The sequence below is a fragment of the Haliotis rubra genome, unplaced genomic scaffold (genome assembly GCF_003918875.1).
Source record: "Haliotis rubra isolate DU_JTF1 unplaced genomic scaffold, ASM391887v1 Scf662, whole genome shotgun sequence".
Classification (NCBI taxonomy): Eukaryota; Metazoa; Mollusca; class Gastropoda; order Lepetellida; family Haliotidae; genus Haliotis; species Haliotis rubra.
Window position 1 is genome coordinate 23253 of NW_025767371.1, and position 25387 is coordinate 48639.

Below are 25387 nucleotides of genomic sequence, written 5' to 3' on the forward strand. Positions count from 1 at the left end.
TTTCTTCTGTATCAGGCCTCACTGCTGTAATGTCTTGAAGAAAGGAGGTCTTCAGATGTTTGGCCATGCACATTTTTCGCGTTGAAATCAACTAAATGTAGTGTGCAAACATGTTCCACCATGTCCACATGTCCTCCAATACAGGCCACATGAAGGATGTTGTCTCTGTCATCATCCACTAATGATACATCAGCTCCTTCACTCACAAGTACGTCAAACACTTCTCTGTGTCCCATATTTGCTGCCTTCATCACGGGTGTCCTCCCGTACTGACACTGACTGTTGATGTCTGCAACCTTCTGTGAGAGGACATACTTCACCATGTCCACATGTCCTCCAATACAGGCCACATGAAGGATGTTGTTTCTGTTATCATCCACTAATGATACATCAGCTCCTTCTTTCACAAGTACGTCAAAAACTTCTCTGTGTCCCATCTCTGCTGCTACCATCACGGGCGTCCTCCCGCACGGTCCCTGACTGTTGATGTCTGCAACCTTCTGTGAGAGGACATACTTCACCATATCCACATGCCCTCCAATACAGGCCACATGTAGGAGGTAGTCTCTGTCATCATCCACTAATGATACATCAGCTCCTTCTTTCACAAGTAAGTCAAAGACTTCTCTGTGCCCCCTCTTTGCAGCCACCATCACGGGTGTCCTCCCGTACTGACCCCTACTGTTGATGTTTGCAACCTTCTGTGAGAGGACATACTTCACCATGTCCACATGTCCTCCAATACAGGCCACATGAAGGATGTTGTCTCTGTCATCATCCACTAATGATACATCAGCTCCTTCACTCACAAGTACGTCAAACACTTCTCTGTGTCCCATATTTGCTGCCTTCATAACGGGTGTCCTCCCGTACTGACACTGACTGTTGATGTCTGCAACCTTCAGTGAGAGGACATACTTCACCATGTCAACATGCCCTCCAATACAGGCCACATGAAGGATGTTGTTTCTGTTATCATCCACTAATGATACATCAGCTCCTTCACTCACAAGTACGTCAAAAACTTTTCTGTGTCCAATCTCGGCTGCTACCATCACGGGTGTCCTCCCGTATGGTCCCTGACTGTTGATGTCTGCAAACTTCTGTGAGAGGACATACTTCACCATGTACTCATGTCCTCCAATACAGGTCACATGAAGGATGTTGTTTCTGTTATCATCCACTAATGATACATCAGCCCCTTCTCTCACAAGTACGTCAAACACTTCTCTGTGTCCCGTATTTGCTGCCATCATCACGGGCGTCCTCCCGTACTCACCCCTACTGTTGATGTCTGCAACCTTCTGTGAGAGGACATACTTCACCATGTCCACATGCCCTCCAATACAGGCCACATGAAGGATGTTGTTTCTGTTATCATCCACTAATGATACATCAGCTCCTTCACTCACAAGTACGTCAAAAACTTTTCTGTGTCCAATCTCGGCTGCTACCATCACGGGTGTCCTCCCGTATGGTCCCTGACTGTTGATGTCTGCAACCTTCTGGGAGAGGACATTCTTCACCATGTACTCATGTCCTCCAATACAGGTCAGATGAAGGATGTTGTTTCTGTTATCATCCACTAATGATACATCAGCCCCTTCTCTCACAAGTACGTCAAACACTTCTCTGTGTCCCGTATTTGCTGCCATCATCACGGGCGTCCTCCCGTACTGACCCTGACTGTTGATGTCTGCAACCTTCTGGGAGAGGACATACTTCACCATGTCCACATGTCCTCCAATACAGGCCACATGAAGGATGTTGTTTCTGTTATCATCCACGAATGATACATCAGCTCCTTCTTTCACAAGTACGTCAAAAACTTCTCTGTGTCCCATCTCTGCTACTACCATCACGGGTGTCCCCCCGTACTGACCCTGACTGTTGATGTCTGCAACGTTCTGTGAGAGGACATACTTCACCATATCCACATGCCCTCCAATACAGGCCACATGAAGGATGTTGTCTCTGTTATCATCCACTAATGATACATTAGCTCCTTCTCTCACAAGTAAGTCAAAAACGTCTATGTGCCCCCTCTTTGCAGCCACCATCACGGGTGTCCCCCCGTACTGACCGTGACTGTTGATGTCTGCAACCTTCTGTGAGAGGACATACTTCACCATGTCCACATGTCCTTCAATACAGGCCACATGAAGGATGTTGTTTCTGTTATCATCCACTAATGATACATCAGCTCCTTCTTTCACAAGTAAGTCAAACACTTCTCTGTGTCCCATTTCTGCTGCCTTCATCACGGGTGTCCTCCCGTACTGACCCCTACTGTTGATGTCTGCAACCTTCTGGGAGAGGACATACTTCACCATGTCAACATGTCCGAGAATACAGGCCACATGAAGGATGTTGTTTATGTCATCATCCACTAAAGATACATCAGCTCCTTCTCTCACAAGTAAGTCAAACACTTCTCTGTGTCCCATTTCTGCTGCCAGCATCACGGGTGTCCTCCCGTACTGACCCCTACTGTTGATGTCTGCTACCTTCTGGGAGAGGACATACTTCACTATGTCAACATGTCCACCAATACAGGCAACATGAAGGATGTTGATTCCGTTATCATTCACTAATGATACATCAGCTCCTTCTCTCACAAGTGAGTCAAATACCGCTCGGTATCCCTTCTCTGCTGCCAGCATCACGGGTGTCCTCCCGTACTGCCCCCTACTGTTGATGTCTGCAACCTTCTGTGAGAGGACATACTTTACCATGTCAACATGTCCGAGAATACAGGCCACATGAAGGATGTTGTTTCTGTTAACATCCACTAATGATACATCAGCTCCTTCTCTCACAAATAACTCAAACACTTCTGTGTTTCTCCTTTCTGCTGCCATCATCACGGGTGTCCTCCCGTACTGACCCCTACTGTTGATGTCTGCAACCTTCTGGGAGAGGACATACTTCACTATGTCAACATGTCCACCAATACAGGCCACATGAAGAATGTTGATTCTGTTATCATTCACTAATGATACATCAGCTCCTTCTCTCACAAGTGAGTCAAATACCGCTCGGTATCCCTTCTCTGCTGCCAGCATCACGGGTGTCCTCCCGTACTGACCCCTACTGTTGACGTCTGCTACCTTCTGGGAGAGGACATACTTCACCATGTCAACATGTCCTCCAATACAGGCCACATGAAGGATGTTGTTTCTGTCATCATCCACTAAAGATACATCAGCTCCTTCTCTCACAAGTAAGTCAAACACTTCTCTGTGTCCCATTTCTGCTGCCAGCATCACGGGTGTCCTCCCGTACTGACCCCTACTGTTGATGTCTGCAACCTTCTGTGAGAGGACATACTTTACCATGTCAACATGTCCGAGAATGCAGGCCAGATGAAGGATGTTGTTTCTGTTAACATCCACTAATGATACATCAGCTCCTTCTCTCACAAATAACTCAAACACTTCTGTGTTTCTCCTTTCTGCTGCCATCATCACGGGTGTCCTCCCGTACTGACCCCTACTGTTGATGTCTGCAACCTTCTGGGAGAGGACATACTTCACTATGTCAACATGTCCACCAATACAGGCAACATGAAGGATGTTGATTCTGTTATCATTCACTAATGATACATCAGCTCCTTCTCTCACAAGTGAGTCAAATACCGCTCGGTATCCCTTCTCTGCTGCCAGCATCACGGGTGTCCTCCCGTACTGACCCCTACTGTTGATGTCTGCTACTTTCTGGGAGAGGACATACTTCACCATGTCAACATGTCCTCCAATACAGGCCACATGAAGGATGTCGTTTCTGTTATCATCCACTAATGATACATCAGCTCCTTCTTTCACAAGTAAGTCAAACACTTCTCTGTGTCCCTTCTCTGCCGCCATCACCACGGGTGTCCTCCCGTACTGCCCCCTATTGTTGATGTTTGAAACCTTCTGTGAGAGGACATACTTCACCATGTCAACATGTCCTCCAATACAGGCAACATGAAGGATGTTGTTTCTGTAATCATCCTCTAATGATACATCAGCTCCTTCTCTCACAAGTAGCTCAAATACTTCTCTGTGTCCCCTCTTTGCTGCCTTCATCACGGGTGTCCTCCCGAACTGACCTCTACTGTTGATGTCTGCAACCTTCTGTGAGAGGACATACTTCACCATGTCAACATGTCCTCCAATACAGGCCTCATGAAGGATGTTGTTTCTGTTATCATTCAGTAACGATACATCAGCTCCTTCTCTCACAAGTAAGTCAAACACTTCTCTGTGTCCCATCTCTGCCGCCATCATCACTGGTGTCCTCTCGTACTGACCTCTACTGTTGATGTCTGGAACCTTCTGGGAGAGGACATACTTCACCATGTCAACATGTCCTCCAATACAGGCCTCATGAAGGATGTTGTTTCTGTTATCATTCAGTAACGATACATCAGCTCCTTCTCTCACAAGTAAGTCAAATACCGCTCTATGTCCCTTCTCTGCTGCCAGCATCACGGGGTTCCTCCCGTACTGACCCCTACTGTTGATGTCTGCAACCTTCAGTAGGAGGACATACTTCAACATGTCAACATGTCCTTCAATACAGGCCACATGAAGGATGTTGTCTCCATCATCATCCACTAATGATACATTAGCTCCTTCACTCACAAGTAACTCAAATACTTCTCTGTGTCCCCTCTTTGCTGCCTTCATCACGGGTGTCCTCCCGAACTGACCTCTACTGTTGATGTCTGCAACCTTCTGTGAGAGGACATACTTCACCATGTCAACATGTCCTCCAATACAGGCCTCATGAAGGATGTTGTTTCTGTTATCATTCAGTAACGATACATCAGCTCCTTCTCTCACAAGTAAGTCAAACACTTCTCTGTGTCCCATCTCTGCCGCCATCATCACTGGTGTCCTCCCGTACTGACCTCTACTGTTGATGTCTGGAACCTTCTGGGAGAGGACATACTTCACCATGTCAACATGTCCTCCAATACAGGCCTCATGAAGGATGTTGTTTCTGTTATCATTCAGTAACGATACATCAGCTCCTTCTCTCACAAGTAAGTCAAATACCGCTCTATGTCCCTTCTCTGCTGCCAGCATCACGGGGTTCCTCCCGTACTGACCCCTACTGTTGATGTCTGCAACCTTCAGTAGGAGGACATACTTCAACATGTCAACATGTCCTTCAATACAGGCCACATGAAGGATGTTGTCTCCATCATCATCCACTAATGATACATCAGCTCCTTCTCTCACAAGTAAGTCAAACACCGCACTGTGCCCCTTCTCTGCTGCCATCATCACGGGTGTCCTCCCGTACTGACCCCTACTGTTGATGTCTGCAACCTTCTGTGAGAGGACATACTTCACTACGTCCACATGTCCTTCAATACAGGCCACATGAAGGATGTTGTCTCCGTCATCATCCACTAATGATACATCAGCTCCTTCTCTCACAAGTGAGTCAAACACCGCACTGTGCCCCTTCTCTGCTGCCAGCATCACGGATGTCCTCCCGTACTGCCCCCTACTGTTGATGTCTGCAACCTTCTGTGAGAGGACATACTTCACCATATCCACATGTCCTCCAATACAGGCCTCATGAAGGATGTTGTTTTTGTTATCGGCAAGAAGACACAATGCAGAACCTTTACTCACAAGTATGTCTACCATTCTTCTGTGTCCGAATCGTGCTGTTATCATTGCAGGTGTTAGTCCGTCCTTCCCTCTACGGTTGACGTCTTCCAGATCCTTAGATAGGATGCGTCTAAGCCGGTCCAGGTCACCCTTCTTGCAGGCAGTATGGATGTCTGTATCCACTCTTGGGCCCATCTGTGTCACTATAACACAATGATTTCAATGTTGCAACCGGAAGAAAGAGTAAATACCTTAACAAATACTCATTTACATTAATTTACTTCAGTTGAACACATTCCCATCCTGTGTATGTGTTACAAGTGAAGGCCTTCTTTGACGATGGAACTGATATGCCTGGCATTCGAACTCCAACATTTGAGATCTTTAAGTGCCGATTATAGACACTATTCCAACTTCATTGACTAAACTGAAGACCTTATTTGTGTCTCTCGAGCACACATTACGTGTGGAGCTATTCGCTTTATAAGTCGGGTATAATTATTATGTTTTCAAATTACTCATAAGTTACAAAATTCCTTCCATACTGTCTACTCTCTACTGACACACATCGCGTAATACTATCACGAAGCAGTTGTAATCTCACTGTCCAGAATGTTCTCAGATTACATATACGAATCAACAATATATCCGTCACAACCAAGATGAATAAATTTACCACATAACCAGGGATGGGTATTGCGGAGAATGTTCATATTGCGTTATATTGCGATGCGGAAGCATGTATTGCGATATGTATTGCGATATGTATTGCGATATGTACTTATAATCGAGTTAATGCTTGATTATAAAGCAAAAACACAACAAAATCACTATGATTGATTAACTTTTTATAAAAAAATTTAATCATGACAAAATAAAAATGTAAGTAACATTTGGCACCAATGAAACAGGGAAAAGAGCAATTCAAAAAACGGAAATATCCGAAGATTTCCGAGTGTTACGAAGTTTTCCAAACGCATGTGAAAATACCGGTTTGGGCATTTGTCACCACTCGCCCCTTTCCTTAACCTGCAAGAAGACTCGTCCCCCTCTCGATGCTTGTTATGTGCGAAAATACGACAAACCAATCAGAACGCGCGTAAATGACTGCGGTGCTTTGGTAAAAATAATCCTTAGTACTTAAATCGTTTATGGCATTATGTCATTGTTTAAAAAATCATGAAAACTATATATCGTCATATTGAAAGTACAAAGAACTTAGCTAACAGGATTTTACTGCCTATTATGGTGTTTTTGATAAGAATCATGCGATTGATGGCGAGAGATTCAAATACACGCAGGTGCGTTTGTTGACATAACGGCTCTCATGGGTCCAACTGAGGGTGTTTCTGACGATCTTGCGGGCTTGCTATGGAGACTGTACGTGCGCTCCCGACAATTTTAGGAAATGTTATTATAAATCGCTACAAGTTTCAAAACAATAATATTATATCTGTATGTAACTAATCAACTTTAATCTTTAACATTGGGCATATATTTCAAGTCAATTAAAAGTCCACTTGTGGTTTGACAGCAAGGTTACAAGTATGTTCAGTTTGAGAAATATTATAAAAGTCATTTTTTGAGTTTCTGCTTAGGGATTTAATGTAGCGGGGTTTTTTTTACAAATTTTATTTGCATATTCTATAAAACAAATCCCATTTGTGATTATTAAACTCTTTTCAGAAATATAATTGGAAATATAAAGTGAATATCTGGTATACGTCAGAATCTGTCTTTAACAAATATGTGTTTTTTTCCCTTTCTTTTAGTTGTACCAAGGAGGTTTAATTCTTCAGAATAAATAGCAAAAACAAAAACAGCAATACAATGTATCAGTACTTCGGTGATATTAAGTAAGTATTGGAATCAAACAGGAATAGAGTTATCGTTCCTGTTTGAAGTAGTTCTGATGTTCCTACGCCAATATGAAATCCTTCCAGAGGGGGCACGAGTCGCTATTCGGCTTGTCCCGGAATAACACGAGTTGGTCACAAATGCGGTTTTCGATCAGCGTATCGCAATACGTATCGTTTTCATGTCTCAACAGGTAAATACCGGTAAACCGGTTATATTGCGCAGCCCTACACATAACCATACTACTGTTTCACACATTCACCTCATCAACGTCTAGATACAATCAAATCAAAATAACAGATCTCCCAGTGTCTCCCAGTCTCCCAGATCTCGTCAGTATTATACGCACCATGCGTTCACAATACCACCTGGTCAGTGCAGTTAACAAACTGACAGTGTAGATGTGTAAGGCAGGACATGTCTGCTCTTTGACACAAAAAACTGGTATCATTACTGGTTTTCAGTGATCCAGTGTTCACTTGTCACTGCCGTTTTACTTTTTATGCCCAGCTGAATGGTCAGATGATGGAGACTGAGATGATATGAATCCCTGTTTAAAATTTGATGACCACATTGAGTTCAACGATACAATTTTGGAAAATGTTTTCGATACACAACATCCTGTTTCATCATATTTCCTGAGACTTGAACAGTTTAAGTTTGAGTGCCAAACTGATTTTACAGCAGGTGAAGATTTTGTCTGGCCGGATCTGATCTGCTGGTCATCTGCTATCCATTTGTCCTTGAGATTAACTTCCCTCATCAACCTTTACAGTTGGCATGTTTTTCAGTATTTTTCTGCAGTGTGTGCATGTGCTGCCTTTTTTCGTAAACAGTCAGTGGCTCAGGTGACTGGTAGTGGGATATGGGATGCTGACGAAGGTGGGTGATGGGACTGGTTGAGTTTGGGTACGGGGCCCTTTTGCTTTATAGCAAGGGGTTGTCTTATGGTTTTCTCAACCAGATTTTGGTATATCCTAAAAAGACACCTAAATAAAGACTCTCCAAGAAACCCACATTGATAGTGCAATAGACGACACTGCAATCAACAACCTGAACCCCATAAACTCCCTAACCTCCCACCCCAACCCCACCCATGCCACTACGCCCACTCCCACCCTATGCCAGAGTCACTGTCAAATCCATAAAGATCCAGCCAAAGTCAGAATACAGGTATTTCTCAGGGGTTTAGGTTTCTGCAAAACAGCCCAGCACCTTGTCAGACTACAAGCACCATTGGGAAAATCCCACATCAGCGATTCCAGTATCTTTATATCCACATAGTTCACCCTAAGACAATTGTGGAGACAAATACATGTGATCCACAGCCAACACAATACAGGAACACAAGACCTCTGTTGCTCAATCTGCCCATTCGGAACATTTCATTTTAAGGGAAAAGCGAAAACATCAAGAAAGAATCGAAATCCAAAGAAAGAAGCCAGCCATTAGGCAGAGGCATCTACCTTCCCGGTGTGTACTCCACTGTGATCATATCATCTACCTTCCCAGTATGTACTCCATTGTGATCATATCATCAACCTTCCCAGTATGTACTCCACTGTGTTCATATCATCTACCTTCCCAGTATGTACTCCACTGTGATCATATCATCTACCACTGAGCGCTTATTGACTGGATTATTGCTTAACTGAACCCAATTCATATTAATCTGATTGTCTTCGTTATTACATTGTTATCCTTGTACATTAATCCTATCTCACTGGCTTCGTGAATGTACAGTATTTTTGTACATTAATCCTCTCCTATTGACTTTATCATACTATTGTTACCTGTACAGAGTTGTGTAAACATAAATCTCGACGCACTTACTCAGCATTCACCTGATGGAGGACAAAAACAGCTCTAGTCTTGACTTGTGATAAAGAATGAAAAACAAGTTATCATGTATTAACGGCATTTAAATGTTATACCTGGTGTAGGCAAACTCCGTGCAGCCTCAGGATTCAGCTCATCCCTACTGTTTCCCACACGCAGTAGTGCAATAGGACGGGCAACTTCTTCTGCAAAGCAAAGGATGAAATAGAAAAGCTCCCTATAAGGTGCAAGCATCTCAGTCATCCTTGCGCACATGCGTTCTCCGTACATACAATGGTAATATTCAAAATGATGATAAACAAAATTAATGCCTCTTTAATGGATCACGTTTCTCCCTCATATGAACTACAATGTCATGGTCCATATGCCTTTTCCCCTATATCTCTCAAAAGCTGTTGGAAATGCACAGGACTGCTCTTTGCTTGCACAGTAGGATCTGACTGACATACTGTGATGTCACTCCCAGAACACGAGTATATTACGTATGGCATATCCGTGTGTATAGCGGTATAGTAATGGCATAGCACATTGTATTTTTCCATTGATGGTCGTTTGTGGGCAAGTAGACTGGTTGTTAAAACTTTGTTCTGTCACGCTGCGGTCTCTTGTTCTATTTCCCAGGTGACTACAATGTTTGGAACCTGTCTGGGATTTGCCAGCCAGTATCTTACCTTGATGTAAAATACTTTAATTTCATTGGTCAGTGACCCTTTTAACAAGTTTCCGTGTCCCCCCTCCCAGGAGAGTGACAACTGGAAAAAGTATTACCCTCTGCCACGGTAACCGCCAAACTCTCCGCCGAGAAACTGTATTACTAACAATCGTATGACGTCATAATATGACATATGCAGTGCCCGGAGTTCGAAAACCGTTCCATAAGCTGTTTTTGAGTTCACTATGTACACATTTAATTTACCACATTTCACTGCATTATTTAAGCTATTTTATACATTGAATCTTTTGCACACTCAACTTAAAGGGCCACTGATGCAGAGCAATTTCCTTGGACTGGTTGTTGCTTTTGTTACTGCTTTTCTCCCGTGAATACCCGGATATATATCCCAGAATCAATGACTGGTTCGTTACCTCTGCTGCGCCACCACCATGCGCAATTGATAGAAAACGTATAGACTGATCAACAAAGATGAAATTTATTTTACTCGATAATCCTGATGCTGTTGTAAAATTATGTAATGAGATGCCATTCATCTGCAGCAGACAAAGAATCCTGTTCCATGTCATGTCTTTTAACGCTCAAATATGCGAAAAAGTGATCTATCATTTCAGGTTTTTCACACTGGTGTATCCGATTGGTCACCCAAGACAGCACACCTGACAAGTAATTGCATGATGTCCGCCATTAGTTAGAGAATATTGAGCTACCAATCAAGGTTTGGGCGGTTAATTCTTTGAAGGAAGGACGTTGTTTTTACAAAGTAACTTTACGACAGGGTGTATTCAGTATAGATTAGTGAATCTACATACATAAGCGCGACCTTTTGACAAATTCCCTGTGCAGGATAAAAGCAATTAATCAATCAGCGTGTTATCGTTAATCCTTTAATCGATGTTCGTTTTGAAACTCAGCTGATAATTCCTCTTGCTGCACTTCCATGCGCATATTACATAAGACGTAATACCTTTGCCACATCAGACCTAAATTTATAATGATGAGTATTTACTTCAGACACGAGAAATGCCAAATGGGAACCTTTTTCGGGTAATCTGAGTGGTGTTATCACTAATTATACCTCTTATAAATTCATTAACTGATCATCAAGTGAATGATGACACGACCGGATCGAACTTCAGTGTTACATAGGAAATATATATAAGCATTTGATGTGTACTTATTTAGAAACCTAAGTACAATGTCAGATTTTGCTAGCACTGGCAAAGTGGGGTTGTTGAGTTTATGGATTCAAATATATCAAATGTGTGTTTTTGATGTCATAGCATACGCAATAGACATCATACTTTTACATGATTAAATATCGAGGTAAAAAACACAGAAATAGGATCAAATTGGATCAGGCATTATACCATCCAAACATTTGAAAATCTGAAAATGCCTACACTGCTGGGATACTTTATTACAATCAAACAAGAACTACCGGGGATATTTTCAAATAACGGCATCTGATGGGCATCCGCCCTTCCTAATGTCCCACTGATTAGGTTGAGGAAATTCTGCCAAGGTGGACAGTAGCCAAGTCCCCGTGTCCGTCACGGTCGAGGGAGCAGGTGCTGACCAGTTTGCAGCTAGGTTTTGTAATTAGACTGTTGGTTGGAAACATTAATCGCTCTGCATCGGTGGCCCTTTAAACATAATTAACAGTTTTAAGCCTGTCAGGATATGTTTCAATGATCTTAAAAATCCGGTCTAGAGGCAGACGCCATTTTGTTTACATGTGATATAGTCGGAAGCAATCTTATCGTTCTTCAAATGTTTTTTAATAATATATATATTTTGTAAATTTAACACGGCGGTAGGGTAAATACGTTGTGTACGTTGTAAGGCGTACATCAGACCGTATTACCCTAAAGAGCAGCATACTATTTATTTTATATATCCTGAAAAGTTTCACATAGAGCAGTTAACTAACCTCACACAACCGCTTACCTCTCTGTTTTTGTTGTCCAAACGCGAAGAATCTCTTAAAACCTTCTTTCATGTTGACACCACGGTGAACTTCAGCCTTCTGACTTCTCCGGATAACTGAACTCCTGTTTGAAGATGCCAGACTGCTTCCCTCACTGAAAAACCCGCTGTCCTCAGTAGCAAAAGATATCCAGTCGAAGGACTCCAGCTCCTCTATTCTCTGTTGGGTGTTAACAGAGCAAAATAAGGAGTAAGTAGTATGTACGCTGTAGCCGTATCACGAATGGTGTACGGTGCGAGTACCCCCTGTGTTGACTTGTAGCTTACGTTATGTACATGCAACACAGAGGGTACTCAGACCGTTCACCCCGAGTGATGAGGCTACAATGAATTTATCTTATGTCATGGCTACATTTTCGTTTATCTGAACGTAGGCACTAAACCTAATGTAAACAGAATGTTGTATAAGAAATACAGTAAGACAGTTCCAATTCATGATATTGATTTAATTCAGCTACAACTCGTTGAAAGAACGCCACCATAAACACATTAACTATAGGTGATATATTTAATTGCAAAGGAAAATGGCTCTTCACGGGTGCCTTATCTTAACGTAGGCACTAAACCTAATGTAAACAGAATGTTGTATAAGAAATACAGTTAGAAAGTTCCAATTCAAGATATTGATTCAATTCAGTAGTAACTCGTTGAAAGAACGTCGACATAAACACATTAACTATAAGTGATTGCAATATCTAATTGCAAAGGAAAATCACAAAACCATGTCTCACAACGTTTGCACAGTATGACCGACGAAACACATGATCGAAAGACTGATGGAGCAAAAAGAAGCGGCAAACCCTTTCCACATCCATAAGACACATCTGTCGATTGTACAGCTGTACGATGTTGTTTGTAAACAAATGGAGTCCAAGCAATATAGTGATTGTGGTCATGCAATACGATGACAGAGAATGTGTTTATGACTCACTATGAAATAGTGATGATACCAGGTGTTCGCAAAAAGGTGAGCATATTCTGCCCCACCGGTGGCACCCGTCATACACAAATGCAAAGTTTAGTCAATTGTTCACCTAAAATAATTCGGGTCAAAGTCAATATAAATAACTCAAAATGGGGAATTGCACCGGACATCATTTTTGCCACAGATCAAATTTCGAAATGTCCTCCACATGTCAACCATAAAACATTTTCAAATCTTTACAGAGGTCTTGGATGTTGTAACGTTGATCGAACAATTTGTCTTATGACGCTCTTTGAAATCTTAGTGAAAGGAGCATGCTCGATTGTACCTCACAGGTTGTGAAAAGTATTCACAAAAGAAGAAAGCCAAAGGCTAGAGCTGTTGGAATATTGCTCGACATGAAAGGCTAGCCGACTATTGGCGAGTTGAAATAACTTTTGTCACACAGCCTTGTGGAGAGTTTTTATGCATGGAACTAAATATGAATCAGTCGGGGCGGTCACACTTTCCTCTTTAGTTTGAAGTTCGTGCGGGTAAATCAATGGAAGGCAAGTGGCTATTTGATGGTAATTGGACGATATTAAATCATCGATGTACCTGAAACTTCTAGGCCAATTTACCTTGTTTTGATTTTGCCAGCATATGCAGACATTCTGATTCATATGCCTAATGAAACACATCCGCAAAGGGCTGTAGCACTTTGGGTGACCATGGGGATGTCTACTTCATGTCAAAATACCCCTACATTTGACAAAGATTTTATCAATGCGAAAACCCTGCATTTCACATATTGTTTTCTCGGTAAACTACTACTGACATTTGCTTTAATTTTTGACACATTGTCCTGAGCCTCTGAAGATAGATATAATTTAAGATTATTGCGCTTGTATACAAAGATTTTCACGGTATTGGCCCATCGTACATCAACGATTTCATCCAGTGCCATCAACCATCCCGTTCCCTACGTTCTAGAAGTGCCCAGTTACTAGTTGTGCCACGTACGAGGACAAAGACATTTGGAGACAGATGTTTCTCAAAAGCAGGCCCTATGCTTTGGAACAACATCCCATTGGGCATTAAAAGTGTCAGAGGAAATCTGTGCATAAATGAGAATGTCAAACACATTCTTTTTCAAATCATGTTACAGTTCCGAGTGACTATTACATTGTCAGACTCATATGAAAGCGCCTTTGAGCAGGATTCATCTGGATATTGGCGCTATATAAATCTCTATATATTTTACAGATTAAAGATGAAAATGCAGCAGAAAGGGTTCGGGTGATCCTGGCACAGTCAGGCTGGTAAGGCTCATCATCAGCTCAGGGCCCTCGCCCCCTCTACACGCAGCCCAGACAGCGAATGGGACTTTTCCCAGGAAACACTGCCTAGTCGAACCCACCAAGAACTTTCTGGAGAATATGAAGGCTCCCCAACATTGCAGTCTTCTGCATTACCCAGAGTGTCAGAAGGGCTGTGCTCTCGTTGGAGAACCCGGGCACTCTCCTGATCTGCACCAAGAGATCAGGAGGTACTAAACCAAGGTCACAGAGAACAACGGGGAGCCTGGCAACAGTGTACTTAGGATGCAAGCGAGATGTTTCAAAGGCGAGGTCCGCATATTTATCATGCTTTTCCTGAATCTTGCCAATCACATTGCTGCCCAAAAGGGACAGAAAATTCAATGATATAAACAAATTCATTAGCTTTATTTCTCAGGCTGTACAAGGGCCTATTCCACAGAAGTTTGAAAGCATCATTTTCCATGAGGCCCTGGACATGTTCAGGGTCGTACCATGGATGGACCTCAGAGTCAAAGCCACAGGCATGGCGGAGACGATAATAACAGCAGCGAGCCATGCTATCATGTCTTTTAAGATATGCTGTTTGTGCCAAGGAAGGGCATCCACTGACAAGGTGTTGGACAGTCTCTGTGAATTCATTGCACAATCGACATTTCATATTGCTATTTTCTTTAAGAATCACATTTTTGGGGTTACGAGTTGGAAATGTCTGGTCCTGAGCAGCAAAAAAAGGAAGCCCACAGTTTCACATTTAAGACCAGCCGACTTCATCCAGGCAAAGGAGTCGGTGGGATTGCTATTCTGTTCCACACATTGCATGTACACACGATGCAATGGCTTCTCAGAAAGCTTCTCCACAAAAGACCGACTCTGGGCAGACTTGGTGAAGGACTTCACCTGGTTTACTCCCATCGCTGTACCATCCAGCAGTACATCGCCATCAACAAAATCAACCTCAAATTTCAGATTCTGTCGAACAACCTTGGCACGCTTAAAATAGCTGTGGAATTCTTTGCTTTCATCATGAGTCTTGACATGCATCACCAGAGGATCATCCGGTAAATAAATATGCGCAAAAGTACACACTAAAATTCTATCATGAAGAGCCTCCACATTAATCAAACCCCGACCACCAGAATTGATTGGCATGTATAAACGATTAAGAGAGGAACGAGGGTGGTGGGCTCTGTTATCAGACATGATACTTCTGGTCAGACGGTCAAGACTCTGGATGTCTTGTTTTGTCCAATCAACTACTCCAAAGCAATAGGAAAGGGCTGGCACAGCAAAGGTTTTGGTGGTTTTGACCTTGTTTCGAGCATTTAGCTCAGAGCTCCAGATTTTCTTTAAGCGAGATTTGTACTCGGCCCGAGGTTTGTCTTGAAGCTGGGCATTCTGGAGCTTGTAACCTATTATTATTATTATGTAGGTATCTTTGTACACCACATGTGTTAACAAATGCCCCATGAATCAAGGAATGAAGTTTTTCCCTTAAGTTTACCATGTGGGATAGTGGTATACAACGTTGAAAAATCAAATGTTTTGACAGAACAGAACTTGGCAATGTGCCCAACTCATGTTACAGGCGGAAGTAAATTTCTAGCAATGACAATGACGTTCTGAATGTTGCAATGTTGGAAATGTAGTATTTGGTTTGTCATGTTTGCAAAAAGTCATCAGTGTCAAGTTCGCTGAGTACTGTAAGCTTTGCTGCCTTCCCTTGGCGTGGTTGAACCAGCAGGAAAAACTCTCGTCTCCCCCTCGCAAAGTGAGTGAGGATCGTGGCGGCAGTAGCACGAATACGGTGATCCTGTAAACCTGGACCAAACCACAACACTTGATGATAGTACACATGAAGGTAGCTTGTGTGTTTTTCCCGACTGGCTTGTTCGTGCACCGTGTAGAACCACTGTCTCAGAAACAATAATCGATAGCAATCGTGATGAAGCTAAGCTGAGTAAGTAACGTAAGATGTAGATGGACAGAAAATTAGAAAGAAGAAGAAAATAAGGTTGCTTCATCATCCAACCGCCAAATCATTCCTTATCATCTCTGTGACTTTTCCATGTTTTCAAAACCTTGCCAGAAAGTTGAAGTCTGATGTCAAACTGGTCCTTGTTAGCCAGTCCATGTGGTGTCTGAGTGTTCAAGCGTATAAACGAATATAGTTTCTGCCGAACTGAGTCAAAGATCACTTCTTTGTGTTTTGTCTCACACTTGCCATCATCCTTCAACGCGAGCGAGCATTGTCCTTTTAAAAGACTCGTTTAAATCGTTGAATATCGCAATTTTGATTATGTCAAAGTCTGTAACACTGCAACAGGTATTTCAAATATTTTGAGTCTTTGCCTAATATTCCCCAAAACTCATGTCTTGTTTTGTTCACCTGTTTTGGGTCTGACAGCCAAGTAGAAATGACTGAGTTCTACTTAAGCCACAGCGTCAAATCCTTCGAAAGTTATGTCTTGTCCCCTTTCTGTCAACGATTCGCTATTTTTGTGAGCAGTTTTGTGCTTACTGGGATCAGTGAAGAACGTTTGGTTATATCTTACTAAGAATGTGCAGCGTTTAGTGGCCAATGATACATTCAGTTTCATCATATTTTTGTCCGTGTCTCGTGTTTGTTGGGAGTGAGTGAGTGAGTTTCGTTTCACGCCGCACTCAGAAATATTCCAACTATATAGCTGCGGTCTGTAAATAATCGAGTCTGGACCAGACAATCCAGTGATCAACAGCATGAGCATCGATCTACGCAATTGGGAACCGAAGACATGTGTCAACTATGTCAGCGAGCCTGACCACCCGATCCCGTTAGTCGCCTCTTACGACAAGCATGGGTTACTGAAGGTTCATTCTAACCCGGACCTTCACGGGTCGTTTTTGTTGGGCAGTTTATTGTATATATTTTAGATTCTTGCATAAAGAAAGGTGGATTGATTGAAGATTGATAGGTCATTGTTTGTTTTCATTATAAAGTAATCAGATTTACATGTCTGCACGTCTTATGTTGTTTAACATTAAATGATTTCTCATCCAGCTAGGGTCCATGCAGGAAGTCCCCATGGTCCCTAGTATGGTGATCTACCTTCAGTTGTTGGCAATCTATAGCCTGGTTTTACACTGTATTGTCATGTATGGTTAAAATATTTTAGATTGAATACTTGTTTTATATTTATATCTGTGATAATCTAGTTGTTTTACTGTCCTTCGTTGACAGAATTTTATTATTTCCCTTTAATTGTTAACATATTTAAGACTTGATTCAGTAACGATATGGCTGAAATGATGTGACTTAAAATCTGAACTCACTCACTCACTCAATGATTTCTCCGTGATCTGGCCCCGATTTCTCGAAACAAACTTAAGTCTGAGTTTTTACTCCAATTTGAGAAAACGCAGGAAAATGCATTTCCCAGAATAAACTGAAATCAATATTAAACTCAAACTTAGTAGACAATTTGAGTTTGGTGGATAGATTACTTAAGTTGTTCGGGCTTTTTTTATTCAAAAAATGCAGTTGAGTTAAAAATTCAGCTGTTTCAAATTGTCAAACTCAGTTTGTAATTTGAGTAAAAACTTAAGTTTGTTTCGAGAAATCGGGGCCTGGTCGATAGAGCATCCAGCTGGAGAATGGAAGGTTTCTGATCAACCAAAACACGTTAAAGGATGCTATAAGCCTGTAAGTACAAGAATCCACACACACCGTGTGAGCATTTCCCTATCCAATTGACATGATCTTCAAAGCTACATCAAACAGTATTTCACCACACTACACTACACATTGTATTAAGGATCAATAGTCACCTTCCTCAGTCGGATATTTTCTTCCTGAAGACTGGGGATGATACCTGGGAAATAAAATAATAATAGTGTGTATGTCATCAACCAGTTGCACGTTTACACAGAAGCCAAACATTGTACATCTATACGGAAACCCACAATCACTGATGCAGTTGGGATAAGCAGTCGCCAAACAATGCACCCGAGACAGTGTCTTATTAAACATACAGAAGAGAGAGGGAGGAAGTCTGGACAGTTGGACAAGTACCCTCATATGGGTGGGGTTACAAAGAGGCTTGGGTGTGGTAAGACTGAGAAACGATACCTTGACCAATTCGTTTCAATGCATTAAGCAACCGTATTATGTTTTATATTAAATTTTCCACCCGTTATCAATAGAGAACTCAGAACAATAACAATAACGCGGATACCGCTATAACCGACACTATACAGTTTTGCCTCTGATTGACAGATGACAGAAAAAATAATTCATTTTTTTATGCTTTATTTATTCATTTTAAGCAATTATACAGTTTTGCATAACAATATATTCAAGAAATAAAACATGACAGTTCGACCAAAGCTTATAAAAGTAATCTCTATTACAATTACATTTTGTTAACTTTGTTAACTGTTATGTTTTATTAAATAACCAAGAATAATATTTTCTTTGGATACCGGGCTATGCATTTTTTACGATATCCCATTTTCCATGTCTCGCCATATGGAGCTTACTTTCCTGCAATTCCCAAATATATGTATAATACTTCTATTTCTTCTATTTCTATCTTCTATTTCTTTAGAATAGTACGTAGTACTGTCTACCTATCCTATTTTATTGAAAAGACAGTTATCACTGGCAAAATATGATTCAAGATGATTTGATACTTGAAACATTATAGTGTAGTCACGTTCGTGCAACTAAACGGGATAGGTGTGATTCTCTTTCTATCTTGTTCTTTCATAGTATGTCAAGAGTCGTATTACCATTGAACAAAATAGTAATTTCTCTCGCTTAATTTGTTCATCAGTATTTTATAGAAATATTGCCAAACTTGTTTTGATTTTTCAGATGATATATACTAAAGGAAAAAGTAAATGTTATCCATGACATAAAACTGCACAAAATAAACGTCAGTTGAGAATGTATAAACATAACCCTTAATAAACATGTAGCAAAGCATTTTGCATGAAATTTGATGTCAAGTGGCAGAAGCACTTTGTGCACAATGAACTTATGTTTTGCATACTTTTTTAAACCGAAGTTCACACACCTGATATTGAAAACCGTTGATTATTCTCTAGCCTCTAAATGTTGTGGAAAACACGTTAAGTTCAACCTAAACTTAGCGTCTACGCGCGGTGGGTAAGCTGGAGACTGGCTTGGCCCAAAATGAAGTGGTCAGACAATTTGGTGTCCATCCAAACACGATCTCATCTCAATGGAGACGTTTACAACATAATTTTTTGCCTCGGATCGGCAGTACACGCGTGACGTCACGTCAACAAGACAACTACTTTCTGCTGACCCATCTAGGGAATTGATTCCAGACTGCCAGTTTGACTGCCGGACATTCCTGGCTTACGTCCAATCAGGACGGGTACGGAACAACCTAAGGAAGCACAACACCCGGTCCCGACGGCCTGCAATACGTTGACTTTGGCTTCAACTTCACCTTCAAGCACGTCTTGCCTGGTGCAGACAGCATCTACGGTCCAGGAGACAAGATTGGGATTGTTCACTTATGAGTGAAGATTTCATCTGGGTAGCTCAGATGGCAGGGGCAAGGGTGTACAGACGGCGAGGTGAATGGTTGATAAGCTCTCTATTGATAAGATCTCATGGTCGGACACAACTTGTCATTATCAGTGGCAATCTGACAGGTCTCCGATACACTGAGATCATTGAGCCCTATATGTAGCTGTTCATTCAAGGACAGTGACGTAACTTAAAGATTTCCTGAGGCAGAAGAACATTCCGGTACTCCCCTGGCCAGCTGTTGTTCCTATCCTGTCTCCTATCGAACGCGCTTGGGATGAAATGGAAAGAAGTTTACGCTGCCAAGCCCAGAATCCGCCACGGAAGTTGTAAACTGACTTTTGACACCAAATCTCTTCAAGGGCGCGTCACGATGCCTAGTGTCAAATCATGCAGATTTCAATATTATCTGTCAACAGTTAAACAGTGATTGACACCACAAATCATGTTATTACTTTTGTGCATTAAAATATAGCATAACATCAAATAATGCACATTTACTTTATTCCAGTAATATATTTGAAATGGTAACATGTGAGATTGTAGGTGTTAATGCTAAATACGAGTTATGTTGTATTCAGTAATGTTCAGCATTGTTAAACCAGGAATGTGCGAGTGTCTTGTACGGTGGCCTAGTAGTTAACGCGCTAGACTTGTGATCCAAAGTGCTAGGGTTCTAATCCAGCGTAATGCCTAAAACGTTTGCAAATTTAATCAGTAAATATATAGCCTCACTTTCATTATTGATGATCACATGACCTAACCCTTGCACAAAAACTTCATGCAGAGTTGGATTCACTGTGCTATCCACATGGTCACTTGGCTGTCAGCAAACCTCTCTGTATGGTAACACAAATGTGAGTACTTTTAATCATACATTGTGTACTTTACATGACATTTGAGTAGTATGTTGTTGGCGTTATCATTTGGAATATTTTGACATTATTATTGTGTAATTTTGATAGAAAGCTGTTATTGAAGCACGTTATTGGAATGCATTGTCTGACAATCTTCAAACGTTTTATTTAATAATTTTAAAGTGCTTTATTTGATAATCATATAATCCTATATTTGAAAATTCAGACAAGTTAAATTTAAATGCCGTAATTAATACATTAGTTAAAAGAATCATTTTGTTTCTTTTAGTTTCTTAAACCTCATCGATGGATCGAGTCATGTCAACGATAATTAGCCAATGACTTGTCAACGACTACCGAAAATCGTAACCTTAATAAATCCCTGTCGATGCGAGTTTTGGAATGTGTTCTTGCATATAATGTAGGATAGTGTTTGTTTTTGGTAATCGTTGACTTCGGCAAAACCGTTTAACAGCATGAACACTTGTGTAAGTTCACATAGTGGATAACAACGAACAACTTGTTGTCGACGTATCGGCGAGGGTAACCGCCAAGGCAACGATTCCTGACCATGATCGGTCATGATCGGTCAGCGGGTGCTAGTGGGACCAGGTTCTGGGGCAGTGAAAGCAAACGAACATTGAGAGTACGACAGAGACCAAGCAGTAGCTGGTCCAGGTTGTATGTTTTGCATTAATATGGTGGACTTACTTATATTGTTGGACACTCCCAAAAGTGATATAACAGACATTTAGCTTCATTGTATCAATGGCAGTGATTCTGTTATTTTTATTCTTTATTGTAGAGCTTATAACCTTTTGCACGAACATACAAGTAATAGACCGATCCAGTCTGTCAATCAAAACTGGCGCATGCGTCAATTTTGGCCAATCAGCAGGCCGGGGGCGCTGTGTGGATTTGTCAGACTTATTTCCGGGGTCAAACGATGCCTCCGAAGCGATGTGCTTTGAATTATGCCATTTACACTCGCCATATCTATTACATATTACTGTGATTTGATGTGTACCTTAAACCTGAAATGAGACAGGCGAGAAAGCCGTGACACAATGTAAACAAATCTGACAGCGAGCTGATTTCGGTTAGGGTCGACTGAAATAGCAAAACTTGTTTCATTAAAGAACAATGTGGTGGATATGGTTGCATTCGCGATTAGATATTCTTAAATTTGTCACACATTTTAGGATGTTTTAAAGTTTCAAAAGCACAATCTGAAGGCCTATGAACAGTACAGTATCTGTTGATAGTGCAAAATATTCGAGGAGTAATATTTTTTTATCCAAACGGAAATATTGTCAGTGTCAGCAGTTGCCTATCATGCAATATCCAAACGTCAAAATTAATTCAAATGAGTGTCTATAAAACCATGTCTTAAATATTTCAGAATTTCTATAAAGAGATGGGACCCTGAATTGAATTAGCTTATTCCATGTTGATCGGAGACGAAAACTATGTGAGAAGAATAGTGACTTTCTGGAATATCGGAAGGAGTGAAATATAATTTTATTTCCTAACTATGAGAACATTATTTGTTTTGATTTTTTGTCACAGCATTTTTACATTTGGGGTGGGTGGGGGTGGGGTACATTGGTACATTTTATGAGTAATTACATAGTTCTGTCATTTTAATTATAATTCACTGGAAATGATAGCAAGGTTTGTTTTAAGAATCTTGCCTCCTCCAGGAAACGTGGAAAGGTAATAAAATAGGTAATAATCGAATCAATTATTAATAATTACTTAATTGTCTCACATATCAGATTCATGTGAATTTAAGGCAGAACTAGGCAAACAAACACTATATACATATCATGGCTGAACAATCACTTGGTACTAAGATAGCTAGTTTGTTTTAAGATATATTTGGTCTTTAAATAATATGTTTACTAATAAGATTATTCAGAGAGTGATCACTAGTATCATCACTCATTATAAAGTTATTTTAACATCCAGATAATTTGAAAAAAAACAAAGGCTACGTTTTGTTCACACCCAGGCATTATTCAGTCTTGGAACCAAATAACTTGCAGAATTCTAAGTTGACTGTTCATGTAACTGGAATGGATATTGAAACATATAATATTCAACCCCGATTTCATGTAATACTTCTTAGAAATCATCAGCTTTTGAGGAGGTTACCAATATTTGAAGATTGAGCCAAAATAGTGTTTATTAAGATGTTGGCTTTGGACAAATTGTTCAAGGTTTGTTGATGCTTATTTGGAAAATAAGCTTAATTTCATATTAAATTTTACTATGGTTTAATTGCAGGAGGTGAAAGCTTTAGGACATTTTCATGTATGTTTTCCTAAACTTTTGTTATGACTTACCAAATTTTTAAGCAACTTTAATATAATTTTGATGACACTAGTAATTATCTCAGAAAAGGAAATAGATCAGGATTAGTGTTATGTCCCTAAGGGATATGGTCTCAGATCTAATAAGATTATCATTGTTTAAGAAGCAATAATGTCAATATGTAATTTTATTGACAAAAAGATTTAAATTTTGAATACATTCTTTGCCTCCTATTTACATTAGTAGTTAGCAGTTAAACATATCTGAAGAAAAAGCAGTAATTTTTTACGTTGTGTAACATTCTACTTCAATACTAGTTAACTGTTCGGATAACTGTGGATCCTCTGTTCAAAGATTTTGCATCACACGTTTCCTATTTATGGAAGATGTGTATCTTGGATTCTTTGTGTTTATGGTGGTGTGACATACCTGTAGATAAAAGCTGGCAGTTCATGAAGTCCATTATATTGGAGGTTTGTAGATTAGGATTCCACAACAAAGTACACATAGAAAAATAAATTGGAAAGGATAATTAAAAAAAATGGATTTCCTTATATCCAGTGTCATTTTAAGGTGTGTACAGATTTTGAAGAGAGAAATTTTACTGAGAATAGCTGCAGATTAGCTGCTGAATATTTGCTTCTGTGTATGTCCAGAAACATCCATGGAAACATACTGTGTTAACAGGTCAAGTAACGTTTTCCAGATAATATATACAGACAAACAAGGTGGACGAAGTAGTAGACGGGATACTGTTTTCCTGCGTTGTTCCTTGAAAGGTAGAAACCCACGTTTTCACAAACTTCTAATTTAACTAAATTTGAACAATGGATAAATAAATAAAGGTGGCACGCGCAGTTTTGACAATCTTTTTATAGATACCGAAACGATCTGCAACTTGCACATGTGGTAGTGTTCACGGTTTTTATAATATTACGATGGGAATTTTAGAAAAAGCAACAAACAACATAATTCAGTTACCTTTCCCCTGCTCATATCTTACACGAACGTGAATTGCCGGATAGATTATTTGGTCGAAAATACGCTTCCCAATCTCAGCAGCTGGCTGAGACGATTTTTCATCGGGCATGTAGATCTAACTACATTTTCACTCGCCAACTATACAACCTGTCAACTAAAATATATTGAAAATAAAATACGTATACTTTTCCTTTTTAAACATCATTCACAAACGACGGATACCAAAGTACAACAAACAGAATTCATCAACAACATTCGCAATCACGTACGTTTCGCCGGCGGTGACGCCATTGTGATTAGTCAGTAGTTGTCCCCCCTAACGTCAAAAACGAAGTGGGCGGGGCTTATCGGCCGGGACTGGATCGGTCTATTCATTGACCTTTGCCTGCAGTATAGCATATATCTGCATTGTCAACACCTGATACATTGCGATTACGCCAGACATCCAGCTAATGGACCAGCTTCAGATCTGCAGCAGGAATTGCTGGCAAGTGTGTCAAGGTGTGGTGTATGTTTCGCATAAACATGGTGGACATACCAGATATTTCTGGACGCTCCCAAAAATGATATTACAAACATTTAATTCACTAATTTGTTTTTGGAAGTACATCTTTTTAGTTGTTCCTTTAGCAACCGACCGGTACTATACTTGTGTACACCGTTGTACACAGTGATTCTGTTATTATATATATTTAAAGTAGAGGTTATACGTTTTCCACGGACATATAGTAATAGTAATAGTCCGCTTATATGGCGCTCATATCCACGTACATTACTATCCTCGGTCATAGGACACTATCGTACTTTCCGTTACTTTTTCAACTCCCTGGGGATCATACAGCCATGCTGCCTGTTAGGCGCAATGACATCAACACTCACATTGCCAGCACATCCTCACGGGTACCCATTTTAGTACTAAGGAACTAATGTACCTTCCCATTCAGTATAGCATCTATCTGCTTTGTCAAAACCTGATAGGGTATTCCCATGTAGCTGCCTAATCACCAATTGAAGATACTGACAGTGTGCTCACCTTAGACAATCATCAGTCAGGGCAATGTCAAACTGAAGAATGAACTTATTCAAGACTTCACTGTTACCTGCACTGCAACAGTGCTGGTTACAGTCAGAAAGTATGTAAATTTCATTCATCACAGATGTACAGCTTGAGCATTGTCATCCATAGCCACAAATCAAGAAGCAATCGTTAAGTCGGAATCAGAACTTTCAGCCCCGGATTAGCCTCCATGCCTACCATCATCTTATCCACCCCACAGTTTCCACATGCACCCAACAGATCAGTTCTCTGTATCTACTGCAGCAATCATCAACTTGCTAAGGTGGATATCGTTTGTTTTGTTTGCAGCTCACCTGGCCCTGGTTCAGCCAATGTCTGTGTAGCCCTTGAGGTTTGTTGTTCCACTTCATTTCCAACATGGCGCTCGGTTGTAGGACACGCAGCGTCATCTGCAATGCAACAGTAAAATAGATAAACTCG

General features: G+C 40.8%; 1 protein-coding gene across 1 annotated transcript in view; it reads right to left on the reverse strand.

The window, feature by feature from the left end:
* Positions 1-287: 287 nt before the first annotated feature.
* Positions 288-25387, reverse strand: part of LOC124257508 (serine/threonine-protein phosphatase 6 regulatory ankyrin repeat subunit A-like) — a gene marked incomplete at its 3' end in the record, with an annotated part of 33532 nt that continues 8432 nt past the window's right edge. Inside the window, exons 2-10 of the mRNA XM_046691589.1 lie at positions 25261-25356; positions 18001-18044; positions 11932-12130; positions 9404-9493; positions 5322-5815; positions 4242-5120; positions 3624-3716; positions 2400-2720; positions 288-2279 (exon numbers count right to left, since the gene is read on the reverse strand). Coding sequence (XP_046547545.1) covers positions 288-2279; positions 2400-2720; positions 3624-3716; positions 4242-5120; positions 5322-5815; positions 9404-9493; positions 11932-12130; positions 18001-18044; positions 25261-25356 — 4208 coding nt within the window. The remainder of the gene's footprint in view (positions 2280-2399; positions 2721-3623; positions 3717-4241; positions 5121-5321; positions 5816-9403; positions 9494-11931; positions 12131-18000; positions 18045-25260; positions 25357-25387) is intronic.